Source organism: Vanrija pseudolonga, chromosome 1 (genome assembly GCF_020906515.1).
Source record: "Vanrija pseudolonga chromosome 1, complete sequence".
Taxonomy (NCBI): Eukaryota; Fungi; Basidiomycota; class Tremellomycetes; order Trichosporonales; family Trichosporonaceae; genus Vanrija; species Vanrija pseudolonga.
Window position 1 is genome coordinate 3135312 of NC_085849.1, and position 17295 is coordinate 3152606.

At 61.6% G+C, this 17295-nt stretch overlaps 4 protein-coding genes across 4 annotated transcripts; 3 read left to right on the top strand and 1 right to left on the bottom strand.

The window, feature by feature from the left end:
• Positions 1–3934: 3934 nt before the first annotated feature.
• Positions 3935–5317, top strand: NKAPL (NKAP-like protein). Its single transcript, XM_062767673.1, has 4 exons — positions 3935–4205; positions 4300–4374; positions 4455–4880; positions 4937–5317. The coding sequence occupies exons 1-4, from the start codon at positions 4012–4014 to the stop codon at positions 5283–5285; spliced, it is 1044 nt and encodes a 347-aa protein (XP_062623657.1). The 5' UTR covers positions 3935–4011; the 3' UTR covers positions 5286–5317.
• Positions 5318–7029: 1712 nt separating this feature from the next.
• Positions 7030–9318, bottom strand: tea4 (Tip elongation aberrant protein Tea4; the record flags this gene model as incomplete). Its single annotated transcript, XM_062767674.1, has 2 exons — positions 8627–9318; positions 7030–8542 (listed from the first exon to the last, which is right to left on the bottom strand). Exons 1-2 carry the CDS (start codon positions 8986–8988, stop codon positions 7030–7032), a joined length of 1875 nt encoding a protein of 624 aa, XP_062623658.1. The 5' UTR covers positions 8989–9318.
• A 2916-nt stretch (positions 9319–12234) lies between these two features.
• Positions 12235–15558, top strand: pkgB (Protein kinase 2; the record flags this gene model as incomplete). Its single annotated transcript, XM_062767675.1, has 6 exons — positions 12235–12611; positions 12674–12990; positions 13050–13434; positions 13482–13604; positions 13676–13746; positions 13803–15558. The coding sequence occupies exons 1-6, from the start codon at positions 12330–12332 to the stop codon at positions 15556–15558; spliced, it is 2934 nt and encodes a 977-aa protein (XP_062623659.1). The 5' UTR covers positions 12235–12329.
• Positions 15559–16114: 556 nt separating this feature from the next.
• LOC62_01G001197 (uncharacterized protein) lies at positions 16115–16981 on the top strand (the record flags this gene model as incomplete). The annotated part of the gene is made up of 1 exon (XM_062767676.1): positions 16115–16981. The coding sequence occupies one exon, from the start codon at positions 16115–16117 to the stop codon at positions 16979–16981; it is 867 nt and encodes a 288-aa protein (XP_062623660.1).
• Between the last annotated feature and the right edge of the window lie 314 nt (positions 16982–17295).

The window sequence follows — 17295 nt, forward strand, 5'->3', positions numbered from 1 at the left end:
TCCCGGCTGTAACCGCAAGCGTGGGGGGGGAAGTGGGCAGGATGAGCGGACCGATGCGTAGCGTAGCGCGTGCGAGTGAGAAGTAGCAAGAGGAGCAGGCGACTTGCTGCTGCTGCTGCTGCTGCTGCTACTGCAAATACGGAGAAAGAAGACGAGGAGAGGTGGGGAGGACGAGGGGGGGAACACGGCGGCGGCGCGGTGCGCGTTATTGTGGTGATATTCAACTTGTTGTCGTCATAGCCAGGCCCAACCGTCCGTCTCCCTTTTACGCCTTTAGCCCCTAGACGAGCCCACCTTCTGACACGCCGGGTTCAGCCTGCTACAACCTTACTAGGACAGGAATTCCCGTACCAAGCCGCGCTCTGCCTGCTTCAACCACACTCGGCCTGTATTTTTTCTCCTCCCCCTCTCTCCTTCTCTGGGCCCTGGGATCCAGAGATCCGAACTAGGGTGTGCAGGAGCAAGCGAAGCGAATCCCAAGGCGGCCGGGGGGGTCGGCAATCGAGTAGTGGAGGCGCGCACGCGCGACACACGGGCTGGGATTCCCTAACTTTGAGACCCTAATCTGAGCGACAAGGCGTCTTACGGAGGGGGACCGAGGGGGGGACTGACGGGGGGGAGGGGAGGGGATGCGAGGAGTGGGTACCAGATGTGATGATGCGTGCCGTGCGTGCCGTGCGTATGGGCCGTGCCAAGTTTGACCATGCGGGCGGGCCGATGCAGGGGAGGGTGGGGGCGGGGGAGAGGGGGGGGGGGGGAGGTGTGGGTTGAGGAAGGGGGGCTGGGCTGTCGGAGCAGGCCGTTTGACTGGGATGGTTTTGGTTGAGGCATGCAGGTTTGAGCGGTTTGTGGGATGCAGGTGCCGCTTCAGCTCCAGTGCGTGGCTGGCATGGCTGGCTGGCTGGCTGGTGTTGAGCGTGTGTAGGTGTGTCAGGATTTAGGCTGCTGCTGCCTTGGAAAGAGATTGCGACGAACCTGACCCGGTTCAGAAGGACGCGCGCGACCACGCCCCCCCCCCCCCCTTGTCTCGCCTGGGCACTGCACACACTGCTTGCTGCACGCACACCGTAATGCTGCATGCACCACTGGCCTCCTCTGGACGCACCAACACCGCAGTGTAACAAAATGGCCCCGCCCTTCCCCCCCGACCGACGTTTGTTCCCTCTGCCCTTGTGCCCTGGCTACCCTGAATTCGCTCATCGACTGGCATCGCGTCGTCATAACCAAGAAAAAAAGCGCTGGATTGCCCAGGGAAGAGAGAGAAAAAAAAAACAGACAGAAAGTGCTGCTGCTGCGGCCCCTCCCCCAGCCCCAGCCTAGCCCAGGCCAGCCCAGCTTCATCCACCAGCCTGCCTGCCTGCTTGTAACCGACCGGCACAACACCAAACGCTCTTGATTTTTTGCTCGACAACCACTCCACAACCCCACCTCGCAACAACAAACTCATCCTCCTTGACTGCCACCCACACCGCTTTCCATTTCCTATCCCCATATGCAGCAGTCTCTTCCCTCCTCTCCCCCTCTCCTTACGAGAGCCGTGACGAGTCCGTGTTTGCAAATGCACTCTTGCCTCTACTCCCCCTCCCCCCAAATGTCTCACCTCGGCCAAACGAACACACAAATGTAACACACACGCAAGCCGACCCGGTTTGATTTCTGCGGGTCAGCCTCTCGCGCCCGTCATCTCGGCGTTCACTTGTCGATGGATCCTTGGAGCTTCTGCTGGAATTCGGAGAGAAGATCCGGAAGCAACTCCGCGCAGATGCCGAGCACCGACGGGATGCGAGCCATCCAAAGATATCTCCCCTGCATTGTAGGTATCCTGTTATTTTGAACAGGCCAGAGTGGTGGTGGCTCCTGCAACACGGGGAAGCGTTGCCTGGAATCTGGTGGTAGGTGGTGCGTAGAGCACGGGGGCGGGGGGTGGGCAGGCGGACCGCCGGGCCCCTTGATGGCAATCGTCGTTTCCAAACGAACTCGGTCCCCAACTCGCGACCCTTAGGGCAAGGCACAAGTGGGTACGGAACCGCGCCAAGGTTGATTGCCCGTTGGTGATGCTCGTGCTGCTGGAGCCGTAGTAGCCGCAGGAGCCGCAATAGACGCAAGAGAGCCGCAGGAGCCGCACCTTGTTTTTTTTTGTGTTTCTTGCTGGTCCTCGCCTATGTAGCCTTGGCTGTTGCGCGTGCGTGCCGTGCCATGCGCCATAGCGCGGCGTCGCCCCGTCGTGCCCAGGTCCCAAGTGTTGGTATGTGGGAACGACTACCGCACTGTAACGGAATCCAACGGAGGGCGGAGGCATTCACATGTTCCGGGAACAGGCCATGGCAGCCACACTTACGGCACAACTCAGACATGACCACCTCGACTGGTATCCGCCTAATAACGTCAATCTCGTCCGCCGCGGCGGCGGGGGGCGGCAGGCGGCGGCAGGCGGCACGGCACGGACGCGGGCCCTCGCGCACGCGGTAGTCGGCGGTAACATACAATGTGGTGGCGCTACAGGGGAAAAAGGCAGGCTCAGGCTCCCAACGAGCCAACAAACTATTGGGCCAGCTGACAACCTTCGCAACGAGTCCAGAAGTTCAGGCTACAAGGTCATGTCGTCGCTACCACATAAACTCTCCGTTCCAATGACGCACACCAATCCAGAGGACTAACCACTGAGGGCACGCGCGACACACGCGCGACATCCCTCCCCTACAAGCCACACTGCCTACACTCGAGCATCCGTCTGCATCCTCAGGGGAGGTGAGTATGTAGCTGTCTTGAACGGTGACAACTCGGTTTTTTTGTTGCTCTTGTTTTCCGCGCTCTCTTGTGAGCGCTCAAACTCCCCTGTATGTACCCGCTGCCCCCAACTCCTCCCTCCCTATCTCGCAGCAACAGCGGAAGACAGTCTCGGAGAAGTGCGGTAAGCCCGAGATCGACCTTGGTACAGCAAAAGTGATCCACATGTTTGGGCCGCGCCACACTGGCCCCGCGTTGACAAGCGGACTACGTTTGCTTGGTTCCACCCACTGCCGTTTCGGGGCTAGCAAGGTGACCGCGCTGCTGCTCGGCTCCTGAAGTGCTTGCCACTGATACATTCCTCGTACGTGGGTGTGGGTTCCATGTGTGTGTACGTGCGTGTGAGCGAGTGCCACTGTGGCTAAAACACGCCGCTCCCTCCCGCCTGAGACAGTCAATCCTTTCACGTGCAGCGCCAATCTGTCTTCATCAACAAGCATCGTCAGCGGCCCCAGGAGAACACGAGAACAGGCACCGGCTAGGGATAGGGGATCTGCACCACAAGTACCCAGGGGCAAGGGTTAAGGATACAACTGCGGGGAATTATGTAGTTAAGGTCCGGACCAACAAGCAAGTCAGGTGTTTGACGGTTATGGGTGCGGTGGGTGCAGGCATTGGGTGCGGCGCCGTGGTCGGTTTGTGGATTGTGGTAATAGTGGAGGAGTGGAGCGGCGGAGCGAGGAGCGAGTGTGAGTCTGTGGGTTTCCAGACTAACCAGGTCCATGACCCGCTGGAGCCGATTGCGGAGTGACCAAGCGTCCTGGCCTTCTGCCTTGGCCCTCAGGATGGGAACCTGACTAGACCTGACCTGACCTGACCCCAATGACTAGTTTTGCAGGCTCCGTAGCTCTTGGACAGGCTGCACCCCCGGCAGGCCCAGGGCCAGTGTCGCGACAACGGGTCTTGGGTGGGGGCAAAGTAGCAAAAAAGTCTACTTTGCAGTCAAGATCCGTTTCTCTGAACGCCGAGGACGTAAAGGGGTGGCTCGAGTAAGTGATCATCCCACCCAGGTTTGTCACTCGCGTGGATGCACTGACCCCAGTTATGGGTCCAGAATTGCTTCCGTCCCACCCACCCACTAGCCGCTCGGCGCCGAGCCCACTCTTCCGCATGCCTCATCTCTGCAAGTCGTCTCCTCCCCTGGAAAGATTAAACAAAAGTGTCATTTCGATCTCTCTCTCTCCTTGCCTCGCGCGCTCCTTCCAACCGCTATAACTCCTTAGCATGCGCCAAGCCTACGGTAACAACTACGAAAGAGAGCGAAACGAAGGGGGTGGCGCAAGAGGCGGTTATCAAAACCCTCACCCGTCCCACTCCATGCCTCCCTTCCCGGGACGCTTTCCTGGACAACAAGGTCACTACAACAACAACGGCGGTGCTCGGAGTTCGGGGTCCTCGGCAGTCATTAATTTCGAAGAGTAGGTCGTCTTGTGCTGCTGCTGATGCTGGTGGTTGATTAATTGTCGCCACCCGGCCCAACGCCGAACTGGACGACGTTGACCATTCCTCTAGGCGCAGGGTGTTGCGGGAGCGCAGCGATCTGTCCATTTGGCCACCGTCGCCGAAACGCCCCTACGCCGAAGATCTGTGAGTACCGCGACGCGTGTCGCTTGCGAGCGAGCCCGTCCGCTCCATGCCGCCGCCGCTGACTTGGCGTGTGTCACCAGTGCCGAACAGGAACGTGACCGATCTCGATCGCGCAAGTCCAAGTCGTCGCGCCGACGCAAGTCACGCAAGTACTCGTCGGATTCTGAGACGGACAGCGAGGAAGAGTATGAGCGGGAGCGGAGGCGACGGCGCCGTCGCGAGCGTGAGCGCGAGCGGGAACGCCAGCGGGACAAGGACCGTGGTGCGAGGAGCACCTCGTTAGCCGATGGCGAAGATCTCCGAGGGGCGTCTCGACCACGCGGTGCTCGCGACACGGACGGTGGCGGCGGCGGCGGCTGGGTTGAAAAGGAGAACCGGGCAGAGCAGCGCGCGGAGCCCGCGGCTGCGCGCGGACATTCGCCGGCCGAGGAAGCGGACGATGGGGACGAGGTTGGACCGCAGCCGCCGTCCGAGCTCAAGATCAAGGACAAGTTCAACCGCGAGGCGTGAGTGTTGACGTGGCGGGTTATGATTGAGCGAGACGTGCTGACGGCTTCCTCAGCTACCGTGGTCTGCTGCCAGGAGAAGGCGCTGGCATGCAGCAGTTTGTCGAGCGTGGCGAACGCATCCCGCGCCGTGGCGAGATTGGCCTCGACTCGGAGCGTATCGCGCAGTTCGAGGAGTCGGGCTATGTCATGTCCGGTAACCGCCACCAGAGGATGAACGCTGTCCGTCTGCGCAAGGAGGGACAGGTCATCAACGCCGAGGAGAAGCGCGCGCTGCTCATCATGCAGCGCGAGGAGAAGCAGCGCAAGGAGGGCGCCATTGTGACGCAGTTCAAGGAGATGATGGACGAGCGTCTCAAGCTCGAGGAGCGCCGCCAGCGCGAGCGCGACGAGGCGAGGGAGTAGAGTAGGTAGAATTGTTGTACATTGTATCATGGCATTGGTTGTGTACGTTCCGACCTCATCTTCATTTTGCTCTTTTCCTATCTCGTCTGCCTTTTCCAATCTATCGACGGCAGGCGGAACCCCGCCGAGTCTTATCCCGGCGCCGACGTCCACGATCTAGTCCTTGTCTTATCAGCGGGCTGCTGGCGCGCCAAGACGACTGCGACTGCGCGCGCACCTCGGGCTATTCCAGTCGAGTTCCTCGGATCCTCGGACCCTCGGACCTCGGCACGGCAAGCTGACGTCGGCAAGCTGACGCCAGCAAAAACAAGTGACAACCACGGTGACGACCACACTTTTTTTCCACTGGAAGCAGGAAGCAAGGCGACGTCGCGTCAATCGATCAAGCTTAAACGGAAGTGGCCCCCAGTCCCGGTGGGTGTTGGATAAAGTTTGGCGCGGTGGGCCGTGTCATTACGGCGCCCGCCCCGCCCGGCGCGAGTGGGCGGTGGGCAGTTTGGCTGCTTCTGGCGCCCCGAGGCTACCTGCTGCGCAAGCTGCACCTGCGCTTCTGCTTCTGCCCACCTGGTTGGCCCCGCAACCCCGCAGCCAGTGCACCCCGCGCGCCGCGCGGCGCGGCGCAACCGACTGAGTCACCGCGCACCGCCTTAACGTCCCAGGAACGAACGCAGCGCCGACACGGTGGTGGGTGGCCAGACTCGGCGATTCGCGGCGGCCGCGTGGACGAACGAGTCCTCCGCCACGCGGTGTAGTCGCGTGCCAACATGCCGGCGCGTGCCACTTTGCCAACATACATGCTGGGGCGCAATGTACCCACGCGTGGGTGGCAGGTTGCACAGTCCTCAACCTTCGACATGAGCGGCAGCCAGCGCCGCGCCGCGCCGCGCCGCCTCTCCTCGATCGACACAGCCGGCCGTGCTGCACGCGTGCACTCGGCCTACGCACGCACGCACGAGCCCGTGTCCGCGCGGTCGGTGGGTAGCAAGACGGCGCGGCACATCTGTTTCCACTCAGCCTGTCGACTACTGAGTTCGAGACCGCGGTCGCATATGGAGGCACGTCAATGCGGGGTCGGAAGTGGCATGACTGCTTTGAGGTGCCCTGTTCTTCGCGACAGGGCAGAGTACGCACACAAGGTGGCTGCCTCATCCTCCCCACCGGCTGTGGCACCACGCGCATCAGCTCGAGCCGAGCAAGACTGGACGCGCGCACCAAAGACGACTCGCGGTGCGTGGTGGTTGACTTTGGCAGCTGACATTGCCAAAGTCTCTATTCCGCCACAGTGATACCATTTTGCCTGCTCTACCTGTGCACCACGTCGTTATGGGCCATGCGGATGAGTGCGAGTCGCCGGGATGGGCATGCAACACGCTGCACACGCTGTTTAGAACCCATCGTCCTGCATCGGGTAAGGAGAGCGCGGTGGTGTCCTGAGAACATCATGATTCCGTCCACGTCTCTCCTCTCCCCCGCCACACCACACAATCGTAATGCCATCCATCGGAGACTACTAAGGCGTACAGCGTGCTCGCAGCGTACAGGCCTCTCATAAACATACTACTGTACAGGTAGGATAGGGACGCTCGCGCGTGGCCCTCTGCCGAAGCCGAGGTCGGTGCAGCGCAGCGCAGGTCGTGGGGGGGTGCTGATTAGACGGCCAACATCGTCCGTCGCTCCCATCTCATTGTCCGTGTCGGAACAGAGCGTGTGCGTCGATGCCAAACGTAAAAACGTAAACGTTCGTCTAGTGTGCGGGCACTAGGGAGCCCAGGATTTCGTCAATTTCTCGGTCAAAGGTGTCCATCTTGGCGAGGACATGCACAAAGCAGGCGCGAATGTCGGGGTGAATGTTGTCCATTTCGGCCTTTTCGCCATAGTAGACGCGCTGGACAGCGTCCATCTGCGGCGGAGCGCGGCGGTTGGGCACAGGTGTCGTGCGCTTCAGCTCCTTGGCGCGAGCGTGGACAATCGTGTTGAGACGCGCAATGTCGAACGCGTCCTGGTACCGCATCGTGGCGCGGCGAGGTGGCCGGAGCGGCGGTGGCGACGTGAGGTTGGACGAGCGGGGCGACTGGAGCGAGCCTGAACGGCCCAGTGATGATGACCGAGGCGGCGTGGACGGAGCAGTGCTCGACGGCGCAATCTGTCCCGAGGTGGAAGGTGCGTGGAGGTCGCTCGAGGCTGGAGCAGCAGCCGAGGGGCTGGCCAGCGTCTCGGTCGTCTCCGTGAACGACTGGTTCGGGTTGTAATCGGGACTGGCCGAGGCAATGGGTGATGGGGTGAACGGCGCGCGGTGCGGCGGAGGTGTGGGGTTTGTGCGGGATAAAGCCGAGTGTGATACTGACGGCGATGGCGAGCGGTCCGGAGCTGGCGGGTGCTGGTTGACGTTGGTGTGGCCGAGGTGCTGCGAACCAAGAGCGGCAAGACCAGCAGCGCCGGCAGCCGCGCCAGCAACGCCGGCGACCACGGTGGCGGTTCCAAACTGCGCCGTCTCAGTCGTAGAGGGCATGTCGGAAGCGAGCGAGCCGTGAGCATCCGAGGACACGTCGAGGCTCGTGTCGAAGACGGACATGCTGGCCGTAGGGCTAGCAGCGGCAGCAGCAGCCACCTCTGCGGGGACCGCCAGAGGCGCTGATGTGTCGACGACAGTGACCTGCGCAGCGTTGCGCTGGGCCTCGACCGCGTCCTGGGCCCACTCGACCCCGTCATCGGGCTCTACTTCGAAGCCGAGCTCGTGGTCAACGTTGATCTGGTCGTGAACGTCCTCGTCGTCGACCTCGTGGGATGATGATGCGGGCTCGCCGCCGTCGATGATGTGCGTATCGTCATCATCCTCCTCGTCCTCCTCATCGTCGCTCCACGTAACGCCCGGGTGCTCGAAGAACGTTGGCGGCGCGAACACTACACGGCGGTTGGCACGTGTCTCTGGGTCGTCGTCGTCGTCAAAGGAGGTCTCCTGTAATTGTGGGCTCCGCTTCCACCCTATTAAGCTCTTCAACTTGCTCTCCTTGACCGGTACATCGGGTAGGGCGGCCTTGTCTTCGCTTGTCGCAGCCGCAATGTCAATGTTGCGATGCTTGTTCAGACGCGCCAGTCGCTCGTAAGGCGTTTCGACGTTCTCGGCTGGGATGTAACCAACGTCCTCTGTTTTGAGCACGCGCACGAGCCACCAGTACGAGTTGGCATCGTCGAGTAACAATAGAGAGTCGCCCTTGACAACAGAGGCTTGGCCTTCCACGGTGGCGAGGAAGGTATGCCTAGAGAAAGCTCGTCAGTGACCATGCACGCGTGCAGGTGGAGTGGCGCGGGCTGGCCTCGCGCTCTCGCTAGTGAACACTTACAGTGCGTAGATGAGACCAAAGTCGATGTTCTCGTCGGGAAGGACACTCTCCTCGGACGTCTCGCTGTACATGTCCTCGTCCTCGACATCCTCGTCGTCCATGTCGTCGTCGTCGTCGTCGTGGTACTGCATTCCTCGAGACTGCATCATTTGATGCTGATGGACATGCTGTTGGTAGTCGTGTTGGGCATAGTACGCTTCCATGTCTTCATCAATTCTCTCGTGATCCCCGTCGTCCGAGTCTTCGAGGACTGATAGGCCGCCGCTCTGGTATGCGCCGTACTGTGCTTGTCCTGGGCCGCCTCCTATTGCGTGAGTGCCCATCCCGCCCATCTGCGGCGCAATGTGGACTGCAGCCGCCATGGCGGTGTCCTATGCGTTGGGGAGAGGGAGAAGTGAGGTGGTGTCGGGAAGGCGAGCTAGGCCAAACAGAGAAAGGATGATCCTTAACGTGTCGTAAACAGTTTGGTCGAGTGGTCTGCTTCCAGAGCCCAACAATGTGCAGTTTGGGAAGGTGGAGCGTGTTTCGTGTCCTTGCCAAGCAAGTGGGATGGGGAGGTGGGGAGGTGGGTGGTTGCACGCGTCGTGGAGGGGGGTCGTCGCGGTCGTCGTTGCGTGATTTGTGGTCGTCGCCGTCGTCGTCACGCGTGCAGACGTTGACGTCGAGTCGATGGGTGTGTATGTGTGTGTGATGGGGAGAGAGTGCAAAGCAATAATGTCGAGGTTGAGTGACTATCAGAGGTGGTGCGGGTGGGTGGTGCAGGTTGCACGGTGCAAGGCGTTGGTCTAGTCCAGGCGCGTTTGTGCGGCGGCGCGAGGAGGAGCGCGGAGCAGGCGGGCGAGCAAGAGACGAGAGTTTGAGGGAAGGGAAGGTAGGGCCAGGGTGAGGTGTTCCATGTGTGGGCCAACAAGCCAGCCAGCCGGTCAGCCAGCCAGCCAGCCAGCTAGCGACGACTACAGTAGCTCGTCGTCGTTGCTCGGCTCGAGTCGGCGCACCCGCACCCGCAGCAGCAGCAGCAACAGCAGCAGCAGGCGGCGACTCTGTGTCATCTCTCTCTCTCGTACAACAAGTTCACCCTCGGGAGCACCCACAGGCACGCGACAAGCAAACCACCAACCGCGACAACCACCACAAACCCAGCGCGCCGGGCAGCCCAGCCCAGCCCAGCCCAGCAGGCCAACAACGCAGCGCACGCCAAAGGAATGACGGGAACCCTGAAAGCGCGAGGAGCAAAACAGTGGGCCCTGAACCACCACCACAAAACCGAATAGGAATGCTTAGGCGTGAGAGTGGCTCAGCAGGCCTAATGATTCGACTGGTCGCCAGCGTCTCTTATCCAATCCCCCTCTTATCGACGCCTGAAACCTGCCCGCCTGGTGCCTCGCTGGTGGTTTCATCCAGGCATGCTGCAGGCTGCAGGGCGGGCTTTGGACCAAGGCGCCAGTCGCCCAGTCGCCCACCACGCCCGGGCTCACCCATTGTCCTTCCTTTCCCTCGCATTTCCCCTCCCGCACGGGTACAATCAAATGCATCGTGCGCATCGTCAGACGCATCGACGCAGCACCACAAAGGTGCAACGCATAGGCCTAGAACAGGCCTTGTATCCCCCATCCTTGGGCCGTGGGTACGGGTAACTTGACGCCACAGTGACAGACATCCCGTGGGCGGGTGACACTACAGCAGCAGTCAACGACGACGACTCACAGCTTGATGCTCAAGTCTCGTCGTCGTCGACAGCGACATGACAGTCTACCGAGCACTCGGAATGACGCCCTTGCAATGACGATAGGGTGCACCAGGTGTCCGAGTAGCCACCGCCGCCGCTGCCGCCGCCGACCCAACCCGCACTAGCCTGATCCTAGGATCATGCAAGCTCACACCCCTATGTCTCGAAGATCGCCGGGCCGCCGTAGACAGTTTGGGCAAGGGAAGCAAGCCAGACCCGGACCGCGCTCCGTGGCCGGCGCCCTAGTGTCGCTACTGATGCTCGCCTCATGGACCGGCGCAGTGTTGTAGTGCCTCCTGTCGCCACGCAGCCACGCCACGGCGCTTGCCGTTCGCAGCCATCCGGCGCCGCGCGGCGCCTCTGTCTCTCTGCCACTGCAATGGGTTGGCTCTGGCGGTCGCCACCCAGCCAGCCAGACATTGCACGCTAAGAGTGTGGGCAATCTCACGCACCCACGCACACACCACAACTGGGTGCACATTGCACCGTCATGGATAGGAGACATGTTGCAGCAGGCCGTTTCTTTGGAGTCTTGCCTACGTCGTATGTGTGTGTCAGGTGTCAGTTGGGTACAGGTCAGGTGTAGCTTAGGGCTTTGTGCTCCCTAACCCTGCGCGCGTCTCTCTGCCCGGACTGTTGGGTGGGTGGATTGATGCCTGCTGGTCTGGCTGGCAGGCTGTATGCAGCTTTCAACTTTGGCTTTTGTGACCCGGCGTTCCTATTGTTCAGGGGTGGATTCCCAGTCTGCCGGGCGCGGCGCGGCGGCGGCAGCGACGGCGGCGCCGGGACCTCCCCCTTCAAGCCATGGCGGGCAGCCAGGCAAGTTGGCGCGGCACGGCGTACAAGTGTCAAGTTGGTCACCCACCCACACACACACCACCCCACCACACACGTACACTGTGCGCACAGTGGTGCGTGCAACTTGCACACCTTGCCTGTTGCTGTTGCTGTTGCTTGTGCGATATACGCCCAGTGCACTCCGACATCGCTCGCAGCCCTTCCCCTCCTCCCGCGTCGCTCGCTCGCTGGGTTGGTGCATCAACCCCCACACACCCAAGCAAGGCCTTGCTGGCAACCCCTTACTGTCCCTAGCCTACCACCCACACCACTCTCATTACACCGACCACAACAACGACATCTGGGACGACAAACCTGCGACGACTAAACGAACGAACGACCAAGGAAGCAGAAGAAGCAACTACACTCCCTCCTCACACTTCGCTCCCTCCGCCTTGCACTCCACTACCGGCACGCGATCCCATCTTCCGACTGGCGCGAGCTCATCCCCCCCCCCTAGTCACCGCCGCCGTATCGTTCGTTGGCTTGGGTTACGTTTCCCCGATCCCAACCGCCGCCATCGCAGTCAGCCAGACAGGCCGGCTCCACGCACCTTCCTTTCCATCTGCCCGCCCAACCCACAGTTCTTTACACACCGATTAGACCGCCTTGTCGTCGTCGAATCACGCGGTCAATTCATTTAAATCGTCGGTGCACTCTGCTCTGTCCACAAGAGGGAGCGACTGAGCGAACCCGCACACATCGACCGACAGGCGCATCTCGTCCCCCTCGGTCCCGCCAGCTGCAGCAGCTGGGGTCATTGCGTGTTGGCGTCTGCACGGTGCTGGTGACGGGTCCAGCCGCCCACCGCGCGCAAGTCTTTTGACACGACACCCTCCATCTCCTCCCCCTTGCGTTTGCACAGTAGGCCGTCGTTGTAAGTCCACTTTGGCAACCTTGTGCTTGTCTGTCCGTTACTCGGACAATACCCCTGGCGTCCCCCTTCTGGCACCCGCGCAACCTGGAACGCTTCAACTTGGACTGACACAAGCAGGCGCGCGTACTCGGACCAACGACACAAACTCTCCTTCCCCCCCGCCCTCCCCTACTACACACCTTCCTCCCACTCTTTCAGTGCTGCAACCCCAGTAATATTCTGTTACCGCGCCGCCCCGTCGCTATTCAACCTTTGCTCGCGGAATGGTAGCGGTCCAGTACAAGATTCCTTTGCCAACATCGCCGCCACCGAGCCCACCCAGAAACGCATCATCAACAATGGTACCAACACCGTCATCAAGCAGCCGTGCGGCGCTCAAGTCGGCCATTGCCCCAGCGTCGATCCCAACGCCAGATACCTCGGGTGACGACTTGAAGAATGGCGAGTCACCGCCACGCCCCAGCTGGTCAAGATCTCGGCCCATCATGCCCCTGCTGAGCGACTTTGAACTGGTCCGCGTACTTGGCAAGGGCTGCGCTGGAAGGGTGCGTCGGACGGCGTTTGAAGCCCGTCGTTGTCGTTGTTGTCTGCTGACTCTTCGCTCCAGGTGCTCCTGGTCAAGCACACGCCCACTTCGAGGGTTCACGCCATGAAGGCCATTTCAAAGCGAGCCGTGCTGGCAAACGACGAGCTTGACCACACGCTTGCCGAGCAGCACATCTTGCAGCACTTTGCGTCGAGCGAACGGCGCAGCGCCTTCATCTCACGCCTCTACTACTCGTTTACGGACAAGGAGAACTTTTATCTCGTGATGGAGTTTTACCCCGGAGGTGATCTCGCGACCCAGATGGAGATCCATGGCATTCTCGGCCCATTAAGGACACGCTTCTACACGTGTGACATCGTCGCAGGCCTTGAGCACCTGTGAGTTGTGCCCCCCTTTTGTTGTGTGCGCGGCGGCCAGGCCCCGCTGACGCTATCAGGCACCGAGAAGGAATCCTCGTCCGCGACCTCAAGCCAGAAAACATTTTGTTGAACTGGCATGGGCACGCCGTCTTGGCCGACTTTGGCCTGTCAAAATCCTTTGGCTACCGAGGAGACCCCGTCCCAGTCAAGCTTCCCGCCGACTACATCGACGGCAAGGGCGATCCTCCTCCCCACGCGGGCAAGGGCTTTGGCTCGTACCGCAAAGGCGAGTTAACGTGGGACCGTGCGTTCTCTTTTGTCGGCACACAAGAATACCTCGCGCCCGAAGTGATCAAGCGCAACCACTACACCTACGCCATCGACTGGTGGGCGCTGGGCTGTATCGTCTGTGAATGCTTGACGGGGCGCGTGCCGTTCAGAGGCAGCGATAACGAGAGCAATGTAGGTGGACTGGCCGTCAATGCTAGCATCTACTGATCACTCCCCAGGCCGAGCTGTACGACCGAGTGATCAACGCTCCTTGGGATGCCCTGTATCGAGGTGACCACCCCAAAGTCTACCTCAAGGAACGGTACAGGATTGACAATACGACCTATGACTTTATCGAGGGGGTGAGTCTTCTGCCATCCCCCCTGATTGCGATGGCGCCCGTCGTTGTGCGCGTGCTGACTCTGTTGTCCAGCTGTTGGCAAAGGAGCCAATGTTCCGTCTGACAGAACCATGCGTCAAGTCACATCCCTATTTCACCAACGTGTAAGTCGGCCGCCACCTTCTTCCCCACCCATTCCCTCCCACTGATACTCTGCCAGTGACTGGGACACGGTCGACAAGGGCGACTACCAAGACCCTTTCCAGCTCGAGATCGACCCCGTGGCCGAGTACAACACACAGTTCTTCCCAAGGCTCTGCCTGGAAGAGACGCCGACAGTCGACATGCGAGGTCACGACTATGGCAAGGACCCCGACGACGCGTCCAACAACCCTCTCAACAATGACGACGTGTACGCCGCAGCTCAGGACGAGTTTAGAAACGAACTCGCGTCCTTTGACTGGACCTGCCAGAACGCATACGACATTGACGACACTTTTGACGACCAAGACGAAGACGACCAACTTGTAGAAGAAGAAGACCTTTACGCCGTAGACAACGCCTCAGTGGAGCAAGCCCACACCAACCTCAGCACACCAGAAATCACCACTAATCAAGACTCTGTCGTTTCGGAAGACACGGTCCGGACACCCACGCCTCCTTTGGAACCCGCCTCTGCCAAGGACCAGACTCCTCCAACATCACCGAGCCCGGTCCCTACACTGGTCGACACCCCCAAGCGAGCGGAACTCACCGACACCGCCAAGCCGGCGGCCGTCATTGTGGACAAGGTCGTCGTCGAGCCGACTCCGCCACCTTTGGCGTCTGCGCCGACTTCTCCTCGCTCCCCAGTGGCCGCCTCCGACGCCCTTTCAGAACCCCTGTCTCCCCCTACCATCCAAACACCCATTCCTGCATCGCCCTCCAAGCTTGGGCCTATTAATTCATCCCCCATTCCCACGGTTGAGGTGCACGACCTTTCTGCTCCTCCCCTTGCCCCGGCAGACACTCGTGAACTTTCGATCAGCCCGCATCAGTCTCCAGGCGGCTTGTCCGTCCGGCTGCCATCGGGCCCACCATCTGGTGGTCTGTCGGTTTCCGACGTTATTTCAGTCCCAGGCTCACCCAACCTTATCATTCGCCGTCACCGTCAAGCACCCAGTATCGACGCATACCCCCACCACCCAAGACTTTCGGTCGAGGTCAATGGCATTATTTCGCAGCTCGGCGACGAAGACTGGGAGCAGCTCGACGCCGAGACCATCCCCGAGGCGACCAACGGAGCCGACGCCGCGGGTCAGACGCGGCCCTCTCTCCTGGCCCGTGTTGGCATGCTCGGACGCCGCCCGTCGGTTCGTGGCCTGGCCTCGCGCCAGACATCGGCTGTCCGTGTCCCATCGGGGCTGCGCAAGGGCGTGAGCGCCGAGTCGGACACGTCATCGGAGCAGAGCTCGAACAAGGGCCGCCAGCCGCTGTTTGCCACCCGTGGATACGAAAACACCAAGAAGGCATTGATCAAGGCGTTCCCTCCAACGCAACGACGACCTAGCTCGGACAATGTCCGACCTGCCACGCCGACTTCGACGTCGCCATCGCCTGTTGCTTCGATCCGCGCTGTCGTGCCAATCAACACGCCGGCGACGCTCCCCAAGTCGGTATCGATGCGGGAGACGTCACTTCGCGAGCCCGACACACCTTCGACCAGTAAGCGGACGTCGGTCTTGTCCGCATTCTCGTCGAGCAGCAAGCGAACGTCGTCTCGGTCAGGCGACTTGGGCCTCTTGTTCTCGAGACCAAAGTCTCGAAAGGGCAAGGAGCGCCGCTCACGTACGATGGCGCCAGGAGGCAACTCGTCGTGGAACCCGCCAGCCGAGGCCGAAGACGCTGCTCCTGCGCTCCCTAGTATTCCTCGCATTGAACTGATAGAGACGCCGCCCATTGTCTGGGAGCTGGACGTCGACCAGGCCAAGCACTAGCCACCGACCCAATCTCGCATTTTGCCCTCATTCCTACATTCTCTTTTGACTCGGAGGTTGGGTCATTATTTGAGTGTCACGACTTCAACATAGCCTGTACGCACTTTTTTTCATGTCAATACATTTCATGCCTGCGGGTTGGGGCTCATGGGTCGTGGGTCGTGGGCCGTCGCGTGGAGCGAAGAAGCAGCGCGGCGCAGCGGACGGTTGAAGAAGTCAGTCACGCTGTCACGCAGGTGCCTCCGCCTCCCGTTTGGTGGGCAGCAGGCGGGGCGCTGATGGTCCGCCGATCGCTTCGGTGGGGTGGGGTAGGCGAGGCAGCACGAGTGGAGCACGATGTGTGTGTGGCGAGTACGACGACGGTGGCCTCGGTGCATAGTTCAAAGATGCCACACGGCGCGGAGCAGCGGTGGTCGCGGAGTGGCGGAGTATCGGATCGGTGCTTTGGCGCGTTTCAGATCCATGACGACGACACCGCGCAACAAACGTGACAGTTGCCGCTTGTCGCTGCGCGCTCGCTGTTACAACAACCGACAATCAACCGCAAATCGCTCGCATGCTGAGGCCGCCACTCTTCGCCATCGTCGCCGTCGCGCTGGCCCTGCACAGCTACGCGCATCCGTTCTCTACCCCCGCGACGCGAACGCGCACCGCGCCCAGCCCATTGACGGGGTGCACGCCCTCCGGGCTCTCCTGGACACCAAGCGGCACCCACGCCGACGCCCAGCCCATCCTCTACCCCGCAAGCGACACCACGCCCGGGTGGTGCTTCGAGCTCGGGCGCCTCGTGTCGCCGCACGCGCTCGCGATCCACGCCGCGTTCGCCGCGGGCGACACCGCGTCGTCCGACCAGCGCGTCAACGTGAGCGCTGCGCGCGCGTTCTGCGCGCACGAGTGCACCGACTGCGGCGCCTCGCCGTCGCACTGCGCCGCGTTCGTGATTGCGCGCCTGGCAGCCCAGGCGCTCCGCCCAGGCGCGCTCACGCAGTGCGAGTACCCGCCCGACTCGTTCACGCCGCTCTCCGCAACCTGCGAGTACGCGTGCCTGCCCGGCCACCTGTCGTGCGGGCGCGCATGCTACGACCCGCTGCACTGGCTCTGCCTCGACGGCGTCGACCTGCAGCCCAAGAGTGTCATGTGCGGGCCGACGTCGCAGGTGTGCGTCGCGCAGCAGGACGGGCCGATGGCCTGCCACGACGTCGGCGAGTCGGTCGGCACGTGCGGCGGCTGCCTCGACCCCGACGGCGCGCCCCTCGGCGGCGTCAACTGCCTCGCGGTGCCTGGTGTCCGCGGCGCGCGCTGCCACAGGGCACGGTGCGTCGCGACGCGCTGTCGCACCGGATACGTGCTCGACGGTGAGGCGTGCCAGCCGCAAGCCGACGGCGCCAGCGCCAGCGACACTCGGCAGGTGCCGTTCGGATAGCTCCGCGGCGCACAACGACACTTTCGGCCGTCGGGTCTTGCAAGTGCTAGGCCGTTGTCTTATCTGTATCTACTATCATGTACGTGTACGCCCGCTGTGTGTGTGGCATGTATCATCATTATCATCAGTCAGCGCCGCCTCGGTGTGGATTTCCGGTCGGAGCGGCGTGTGTCACCGCGCTGGGATTCGGACGAGGGGCCGCGACCTATCGGTACTGGGGTGCGGGGTGCGTCCGCAGCAGCGCGTGTGTGATGGTCGGGCTTTGATGCTTTGCCCTGCGATGCGCCGCCGCCTCACTTGGGCGAATCTACCTC

What these genes read in the sequence shown, in the direction of transcription:
- NKAPL (XM_062767673.1), top strand. Translation starts at nt 4,012, where the DNA reads ATGCGCCAAGCCTACGGTAACAACTACGAAAGAGAGCGAAACGAAGGG. An exon ending in GCAGTCATTAATTTCGAAGA is followed by an intron (nt 4,206 to 4,299) that starts GTAGGTCGTCTT and finishes CCATTCCTCTAG; the next exon opens with GCGCAGGGTGTTGCGGGAGC. An exon ending in GACAAGTTCAACCGCGAGGC is followed by an intron (nt 4,881 to 4,936) that starts GTGAGTGTTGAC and finishes CGGCTTCCTCAG; the next exon opens with CTACCGTGGTCTGCTGCCAG.